Genomic DNA, 9,779 nt, shown 5'->3' with positions numbered 1-9,779 from the left:
TTTTGTAACTGAGGGCGTTGTGAAAGCAACAAAATTAACTTACCCAAAAAAATGTAGTCATCAGTTATGACGTTGCTATAACTTACTTTTTTATTTCTTGCGGCACAGAAAAAAAACAGTAGCAGTCGTGGGACTGCCGATAGAAGTGAAAACGGAACTATTGAGTTTAGAGTAATTAAAACTATATACAAAAATTATATGAAATTTTTATGTTAAAATATAAATATAAAGTGCATGAAAAAATAATTATTATACAATTATCTTAATTATACATAGTATTTATATTTACACGAATTTCAATGAATTCAAGTAGCTACTGCGCGTGCGCTAGTCTGGCTCTCCATAGCTATAGATATACTATTATCATTAGCATGTCGTAACGCGAACCGAGGATTTTACCCTCTACCAAAATACTCAACGCGCCGAAAGAAGTTTTTACTTCAAAAAAATCGTTAAAACTGTTTTTGTTTTGACCAATGGCCATGGTTATAAACAGACTGGTTTTATATAATGGCGTTGCAAAAGCAATTTTTCAGCCGAAATATTTGTTAGATAAAATAGTTGTCAAAAGTGTCTTTGACCAATGCCCAGTTATAGTAGGGGAGCAAACGAAGAGATTTGGTTATTTACTCGAGCGCGTCAGGTTTTTATAAGGGAAGGTACCTTACCTATTGATAAGTACCTCCCTACCTCCCAAAAGTATGAACAGTTAATATTGTTGGGTGGGTTCACTGGAGCCGCAGGAAATTAAAAAATATCGATAATTCTGTAAGGTTATGCTCAAATCGTCAGATTACCGATATTTGGACTTCTAGTCTTGCAAATAACCTCTAATATTTTTATCTGACGCGCTTGAGTGATATATTTATTTTTAAATTTACCCTTTCTTTATAGCCACGAATTTGCCACATATATGGTGAAAATAATGTATATTTTATTTCAATGATATGATAATTAATTAAAAATGTTAGAATCTAACGTATTTGAGTATAGCGTCGTTTTTTTTTTACAAAAAAGAAAAACTTTTCTCCACCGCTAAAATTAAAAACATTATAGGACTTTTTTCTTGCTTTCATCTAATCTGCAAATTCCAGTACGTTTCCGGGACGCTCGAGTAAATACACAATTAGTATCTTGGGCTCTCCTACTATATAAATAGAGTGGTTTTCGATAATGGCGTTGCAAAAACTAATTTTCAAGCCAAAAAGTTGTTTCATCACAGCGAAAAATAAGTCGTCAAAAGTGTTTTTGACCGATACCTTCAGATATAAATAGATTGGTTTTATCTGTGACACCAGTTTTTCCAAACAATCCAAAAGGATCAAACACGACTTTGCTTTAATTACCTCACTAAAAATCTCAACTTAAGAAAATATACTACAACATAATTGTATTTATTTATTAATTGCAATAATTTTTAGAATGGTATGCTTATTTAATTGAATGATTAGAGATAGAATTAAAAGGGTGTTATCACTATCAGGATATGATTTCCGATAAACCACCGAGGGGCGTTCCCGGCTCGCGTTGCCGCACGGGCGGCGGGCCGTGCGCCGGCGCCAGTGCACATGCCGCCATGCTACTGCTCGTGTGCCTGCTCGCTGCCGCGGCGCCGGCGCGCTCCGCCGACTGCGTCATCGACAACATCACTCCCGACCTGTCTTGGGAAGCTACGCTTTTCAAAGACTTGAAAACGAAATGCGCTTACACACGAAATGAAGCTCCTAGCTCCGAAAACGCCACTGTCGTTACGATGCATTTCATACTGAAGAACTTTTTCTTTGACGCCGGTGAAGAATCGTTAAGCATTTACTCATGGGCATTTTTGGACTGGCTCGACCCGCGGTTGACTTGGAATCCGAAGGACTACGGTGGCATCGATAGATCGAAAGTTTTCGCCTCCGCCATTTGGACTCCAGTGTTGAAACTGCAAAATTCAAAAGACGCGTTTGAGATCCCCTTCATGGTGAACGGGTGTCAAGTCAGTAACGAAGGAAGGGTCAGGTGCGTGATGAGGGTGTTGAATGAGATCGCCTGCACTACGAAACTGAGTAACTGGCCCTACGACACTCAAACTTGTCGGTTCGAGTTCAGTAAAAGAGACGCCCTCGATAGTAAATTTACCTTCACATTCGGAAATACAAGAGCCGTCAGAATGTGGGGCGCGGAGTACGGGCCCGGTTGGATTATCACAGACTACAAGCAAGTCGAAAGCCACGCGAAGGCCGAGGCGCAGATGTACTTCGAACTGACACTGGAGCGGCAGGCGGCCGGGCTGGGCGCCTTGGCCGTGGCGCCAGCGTTGGCGCTCAGCGCGCTCACGCTGGCGGTGCCCCTGCTGGCCGCGTGCGGCCCTTCGCGGGCTCCGCTCGCCGTGCTGAGCGAGCTCGGACACTTCACCGTCTTACAGATCGTCAACTTTAGTATTCCGCAACACAGTGGTGATTCGCCAACTATTTTAAAGTACCTGCAGTGCTCGCTTCTCATAACCACTGTGTCGATTATTGTAACATTCGTTCTAAATCACCTGTCGAAGAAGTCGACTTCCCCGCCGGGGTGGGTGACGCACGTGAACACGCGCGCGCTGAGCTGGTGGCCGGGGCGCGCCGTGGGGCTGGGGGCGACGCGCGACTCTGTCACTGAGGCGGTGTCGAAGCGACACCAAAGCGAATGGCTAGATTTCGCCAACTTGTGCAACTGTTTTTTCTTCATCGCTATTGGAATCACTTACTGTGTTTTGTACTTTGCATATATTCCACAACCACCACCTTTTTTTTGAAAATTTCCTCTATCTATGGATTACAAAATATGTATCGCGTAGCATATTTTTTTAATAATGTTTATTTTTTTGAAATTAGGAAAATCCATTGTCATAAGGTAAAAAAAAATGACTCTGCTGGCTCTAAAGCCAGCAGCTGCCGGCTCTAAGCAGCCAGGTGCCGTTTGTAATTGCAGTGAAAATATTCATAAAACCAAATAGATTCAAATAAGTAATCACGGTTTTATTTTTGATAAGCCATAGGCTTATCCTATGTTATTATAAAATGTGTAAGATTTCTTACCGATAAAAAATATCCAAAACTAAACTTTATTAAGTTTTTTATAATATTGTGTATCCAGGAGTATAATTTTTATGAATTAGTTTTTTTTAACTATTAATGTTTAGTTCACAAAATGCGTTGTATCGTTTTTATATATGCAATGGAAAGTAGCCGTACCAAGAGCGATAGGTGAATAAATAAGATAAATCATTTAATTTCAACTTAACTGTCCAGATAATTATGAAAATAAAATAACCTATCTGCCCAGTTAACCCAGGCTTAGTAGCGAGAGCAAGCAGATGCAATACTGCGAGTGTGAGGGGATACCGAGCGCAGCAATTATCAATTAGTTCAAATGTTAACCTTTCAATGAGATGTTAAATTACTGCTAGCTTGCCTTCGTACCTTATCCCTATACGTGAGATGTTACAGTTTTGCTAACTATTCACCAGAACTAATTCTCTAAGTTTTCTAAAACTCTTTTACTTTTAAATCTAACTTTAGTCAAACTGTCATTTTAAGCAATAATTACATTAACATGATTATGAATAATAGGTGTTCACTATATGGTATTATAACCTGTGTTAATCAGAGAAGTTGCAGCTTTCTAGAAAGACCCCATGGTCTTTCTAGAAAATCCATCCAGCAGTTTAGTATGAAAACATTACAAACATGCATACAAAAAGTTTCCTCTTTATATTAGTTTAGATAAATAATTGTACTAATTTTTTTTTTTATTTTATACAAAAGCAACAAAACTTTGCTTATAGCTTATTTATGACAATAGCAAAGATGATATAATAGTACCTTTGAAAACTCACTCAAAGCACAAGAAAACACATCTATTTTATCGTGTATTTCGTTAATGGTACGGATTGCACAAGTCAAAGGGGTTTTGGCTAATAGATTTGTCCTCGCTACTGGAACATATAGAAAAAATAATAATAAAAACTAATAAAAGTCAATAATCGTTACACAAGAAATATATTACAATTTTTCATTCAGCCTTGTTGTGGTTTCCTGTAACACAATAATTACTACTTAGTTACACATATCCGTAGTGAGTGCTGTATTAAATAATTACTTTGATAAAAAGCCATGATCACAGAATCACAGAATTCGAGCTTCGATAGATCCACTACGACGGAGGTACTCGGTGGTTTACTCATGATTTCGCAAGAGCAAAGCAAGGAGAGTAGGGAGCATGCAATGCGAAGACGTCGTAAATCATAAAACGGTAGGTCTTTAGGTAGACCGCAGCAGGGCTGGCCATGGGGCTAACGCGCACGACACGAGTCGTACGTATCTCGCGCAAGAGAAACATCTTGTCAATATCGATACATATCACGATTCTCGTGCGGCGCGGGCGGCGCGGGCGGCGCGGGCGGCGCGGGCGGCGGCGCTGCGAGCCCATTCGTCACAGCCGAGGGCGTCCGAGGACACTAACAAATCACGCCACTCCACACGTCTCAGTGTCTGTTGTTTATGATAGTCACAGCTTTATCTGCATTCGGATGCATTTTAGCTTCTAGTTAGCTCAACTGAATGTAACGTGGAAATTTACAACTTGTTGAATAATTTTGTGGAGAATGGCGCGGGTGCATGTGGGCGGGAGCCCGTTGTGTATCCATTTCGTTACATACAATAAGTAATGTGTCAAATCACACTAATATTATAAATATGAAAGTCTGTTTGTTTGGTTGTTTGTCCGTCAATCACGCTGAAACTACTGATCGGATTTTGATGGTTATACAGACAGGGTATGATCTGACTTAGGTGATAGGATACTTTTTATCCCCAATAAAAGCTCCCTTGGGATTTAATAGAAATCATGATGTCGGAGCCGGGACGGGCGTCTAGTAGGGTATAGGTTAGCGTTAACCTTCACGTGGAGCGAAATATTAAGATATTTTATTAAATAAAAGAATATATTTCAATAAAAGCTATTTAACCACCCAAAAAGAAGTTATAAATAAGACTATCTGTGTTCGTATCTACGTCAGTTTGAGACGAGGCAGACTCGTCGAAGTTCGATTGGCGTTTGGTTTCTTTTTTCTAATCAAAAAGTTTTACCATCGATATGGCCGTGGAAATGTTACGATAAGGATCTTGGCTCCGTGCATATAACTCTTACTGGGACGCGCGAAAGGTCAGCTCTCTTCCAATATTGTAGCTACTGGTATAATTAGTACATTTAATAAGGCATTGTATTGTATTTACTTTATCATTATTATTATCCCTCAGGACTTTCGGAGGCAAACAAAACATTATACATTCATTTAAAAAGTCAACGTTGACACACTTTGTGTTTAAATCACGATAATGAACTATGCGTTATTTTTTATGAGCAAAGTTGTCCGTAATGTCGGTTGTAACGCGATTCGGGAACAATTTGTGGTTTCAACTTGTTTAATAGGTTTCAAAGCAGTTTTATTTTACAGATTAATATAGTTATTTATCTTAAACTGTGCTAAATAACGCTAGAACCGATGGTTTTGATCATTTCAACAAATCAAGTCGACATAGATAAACATTTATTCACACGCAAGAACGGACACAACAACTAGCAAAATACTGAAAATAAGAAGATAAGAAAAATAAAATCATTTTACTAATATTCTGAATGTAACGCATAAAAATAAACCTACACCTCGTACGAATTTGTTCCGCATCGGATCAGGTAGAGCAAACGTCCGAATAAACAGTTTTATCAAGCGCACATGCATTAACTACAAACACCTGAAACTGAGGTTCATACTATTCGAGCGAGATGGGATCAATATTAATTCCGCTATGAACAGTGAAACTAGATTATCGCTAACCATGAGTGGCGCGTTCCGAAATATTTGCACTTATTTATTTAATCCAGTTCGTCTGGCGAGGCATTAGGCGCGCCTTCCGGCTCGCTAATGACGATTTAACAGCTTCAAATGTGCGGACAATGGTTTGCACTCGCGAGCGCGACGCGTCCACTTCCTTATTATGCTTTTTCACTCATATTAGCATCTATCTTTTGTCAGCCGAGTAGACATTTGTAATGGGGACCTCAGAACCTTGTCTATATCCCTCCGTAACTAGTATATGCATGTATATGGAGCAACTCGAGTATTTTGATTATATACCTACCACGAATAAGGAACCTTTCGAAACACGATCGGTTAAAATGAGTTGTCTGAAAAGAACGAAACCAATTTAAAACAGAAACCCCATGACGCCGCCGAAGAAGGAGAAATACGAATCGACATTATTGATTGTCAATCACACGTTGCCTATAAGTGAGTGTAGCGGCGAAATTGTTTCCCGAACATTCGAGCAAAGTAATAACGAAGCTAGCGCCTCGCCGGCAGAGGGCGGCGAAGGCAAATAGTCATCCCGAGATGATGCAATAACAGCCTCTGCGGATCGCATTATTGTGTCTCTGCTTGCGTTCTCAGTCATTCAAAAACGGTGCGTACTCGCTTGCCGCCTCCAGAGATTCGGGGCACCGGTCACTCCTTGCACTTCGTGACTAACATTGAGGTTTATGTAAACAACGAACAAATACAGTGAAGCAAGGAGCGAAACAAGCTGTGTAGCAAATGTAGGTACATGTTGCACATAGATAACTACCACAAATATAAACAAACTTTGTCTTATGCAAGAAATATATATATCTTTGCATGAGGATCTCAATCGCCATATAGAATTCAGTGCAATTTTAGGCGCCTGATAAATTTGTCTGCGCAATTCATACTATCATAATCTCATCGTAAGACTAAGTAAGGTTCATGTTTGTAAGTAACTCACACATTGTGACTCGATTTTGACCCGCTTTTTACGGACAGATTTAAATCTGTAGAAAAGTCATTTTTGTACATTGAAGAAATTGAAAAAAAAAAAATAGCCAGTGTGTGAAAAGATAACTAACAGAACCCATTACCATCATTTTTGAAATTTTTGTCTGTTTGTCTATTTGTTTGTGCGCACATCACGTAAAATCTACGAATTAAATGCAGACAATGTTTATATAAAAAAAAAATAAACGTGACTTAAGGTATAACTTAGTTTTTGTTTCATCGAAATCGGTTCACTCTATCACAAGATATGAATAATTTAGTGAGTTCAAGAAGTAAAATATTACGTTACGAAATTCTGTATAGTACTTGCAACGGCATCTTAAGACTAAAAATAAAACTAATGTTGATAGTTGAAAACCAAATCCGATAGATGGCGTTGTGCAAATGACGTCATTTTCTGAATCGCGGTGTTAAGATTTTCCGCGCGAGAATGACCTCAACCGTATTTACATGGAAAGTTCTTGAGTGTGTCATAAACGGTCTTTAATTGCTTGGCAAATGATAAATGTTCTAAATTTGCCGAAAATATCATTGGTTTGGAGTACGAAGTAAAAATTGTATCTTATTTGCTTCGTAATTTTAATAGTGCCAATCGTTTTACAGTTGGTGTTGCCAATTCGATAAATGCGAAAGTTTGTAAGGATGTGTGGGTTTGTTGCTCTTTCACGCAAAAACTACTGAACCGATTGCGATGAAATTTGGTACGTAGACAGCTACAGCAACTGGAATAACATATAGGCAACTTTTTATCCCGATATTCCTACGGGATTCGGACTTACGCGGGTGAAACAGCGGGCGCAGCTAGTTTAAAATAAGAGCATAAAACTTATTATTTCTAAATTGTCGGGCACCGGGCAGTCGGCGTTACAGCTCTTGAGTCCCTCATCGCGCCACACAGCACATGCCTGATGCCAGTATGATTTAAACTATGGTTCGTAACGAATACATCGTGGAACCTCACTTTAAGAGTACTCCCCTTAGTATATCGCCGGAAATCGGAATCCTCGGAGTTGGAATCTCGAGTGACGTTCAGTTTCACGCCTCCAAAAAACTTGGTGTGCTCAGTAGACCGAGACGGTACTTCAAGACGGCCCACCGACATCAGCTGTACAAGGCTCAGGTGCGACCGCATATGGAGTACTGTTCTCATCTCTGGGCTGGAGACCCACAGTACCAACTCCTTCCTTTTGACCGTATCCAACGTCGAGCAACTCGAATTGTCAATGACCGTAGGCTTTCCGATATTCTTGATTCTCTATCTTTACGAAGAGATGTTGCGTCTCTTCCTTCCTTCGGACCACCCTGGATGGTTGGCGGTCCACCACCGTACACTTCACCCGCAACTTACCCGCAGCTACGGTGTTCCCGAACAATTACGACATTGGGGCCTTCAAGAAAAGAGCGTATATGTCCCTGAAAGGCCGACAAAGCAGTTGTAACACCTCTAGTGTTGCAAGTGTCTATAGGCGGTGGTGACCACTTAATATCAGGTGGTCCACCTGCTCGTTTGCTTGCGCTGCCATAAAAAAAAAACGTGATAATTCTGAACGGTTTATTTTTTCCACATATTATTAAGTGTTTTGGTTAATAATTATAGTAAGTATGCTGTTTCATATTTATTTATTTGTGTCTGTACAAATTGATGTAGTTTTGTAATTTGTCGCTTAAGAGAATCAATAGCTGCACTCTATTCATTAGATTAAGAGATCGGTTAGCGATAACAGCTATTGCTTCATATATTGTTAAGTTACATCTCGTGTTCATCATTTTAGAGTATTAAATATAATGTAATTTGGATAAACTTTTAGGTAACACAATGGATGTGGAGGAAGCTACATCGAGTGGCGCCAGGATCACCACCTTGGTGTCGCACTACGGCAAGGAAACAAGGAAAGCGCGTGGCGCAGCAGGCGCTGACTGAGGTGGCCTGTCAGCCCGAGTGCCGCAAAACCATCTACGCTAACTCTCGCAAGCGTATGACCTGTTTCACTACTTTCAGTTACGACCAATTGATGGAGATCAATTTACAAATAAAGAATTTTAAATCTATCACTATTAAAGCGATCGATAGACGTACAAAGTGTTGATGACGCATTATTTGAATCACAAAAATATGCCCACGACTACCAGTTTGTACCACACTTTAGCCGGAGCGTTTCCGCCGTACGCTAATATTGATTACTTTCGAAGAGTCCTCGTGAAAATGGGCTATTGTTGGAAGAGAGTCGGAGGTGAACAGAATAGAAGTGTGATAGTGAAACATTCAAAAATAAAATTTGAATGATACTTGTACTTAAATTAGATCACAGAGCACCGCAGAAAACACAGAACGCTCTGTTTCATCGGTCTGACCTCTCCCAATAAACGGCTCTGCCGTATGCCGTCGTTGGAAATAAACTTGAATTCTGGACGTCCTTTTAACAATTAAGTCTCAAGGAGACACGCACTTCCCTCACAGACCAGATCTACTGGCGGAGCAAAATGACCTGGTTGTCACGGGATATGATAATCCTACAAGAAGACATCGAGTTGGATAAAGTTTGAATTGAATTTCTCGAAAGCATGACAAATAAAGGTTTTAATGTTATTGAAATCGATGAATATATTTACGGTCTATATTTTACATTTTTTGTAATAGTCATTTCGTTTTATTTTTGCGATATATCCATGAATATCCAAATCGTTTTAGCAAAAGTTACTAAAATATAAGCAAAACTGAAAAAACATGTCACCCATCCAATTTATTTCGCAATTAGGGCAAAGTTAGGTTTGTAATCGGAAACTTGCAAGCCACAGCAGTTGGCAACAAGGTTGCGCGATAGCCGGCGACTGCAACAAATTGCGCCGCTTATCGCATTCGCTGCGAGGCTTGCTCTGTTTGTAACAAACTTGATGATTACTG

At 39.7% G+C, this 9,779-nt stretch overlaps 1 protein-coding gene across 1 annotated transcript; it reads left to right on the top strand.

Annotated features, from left to right (window-relative positions):
* Positions 1–1,486: 1,486 nt before the first annotated feature.
* On the top strand, positions 1,487–2,779 carry LOC119837713 (neuronal acetylcholine receptor subunit alpha-4-like). The gene has a single exon (XM_038363443.1). The coding sequence runs from the start codon at positions 1,487–1,489 to the stop codon at positions 2,777–2,779; it is 1,293 nt and encodes a 430-aa protein (XP_038219371.1).
* Positions 2,780–9,779: the final 7,000 nt, after the last annotated feature.

The sequence above is a fragment of the Zerene cesonia genome, chromosome 28 (assembly GCF_012273895.1).
Source record: "Zerene cesonia ecotype Mississippi chromosome 28, Zerene_cesonia_1.1, whole genome shotgun sequence".
Classification (NCBI taxonomy): domain Eukaryota; kingdom Metazoa; phylum Arthropoda; class Insecta; order Lepidoptera; family Pieridae; genus Zerene; species Zerene cesonia.
The sequence above is the reverse complement of the archived record's forward strand: the minus strand, read 5'-3'. Positions and strand labels throughout refer to the sequence as shown.

What these genes read in the sequence shown, in the direction of transcription:
- LOC119837713 (XM_038363443.1), top strand. Translation starts at nt 1,487, where the DNA reads ATGATTTCCGATAAACCACCGAGGGGCGTTCCCGGCTCGCGTTGCCGC.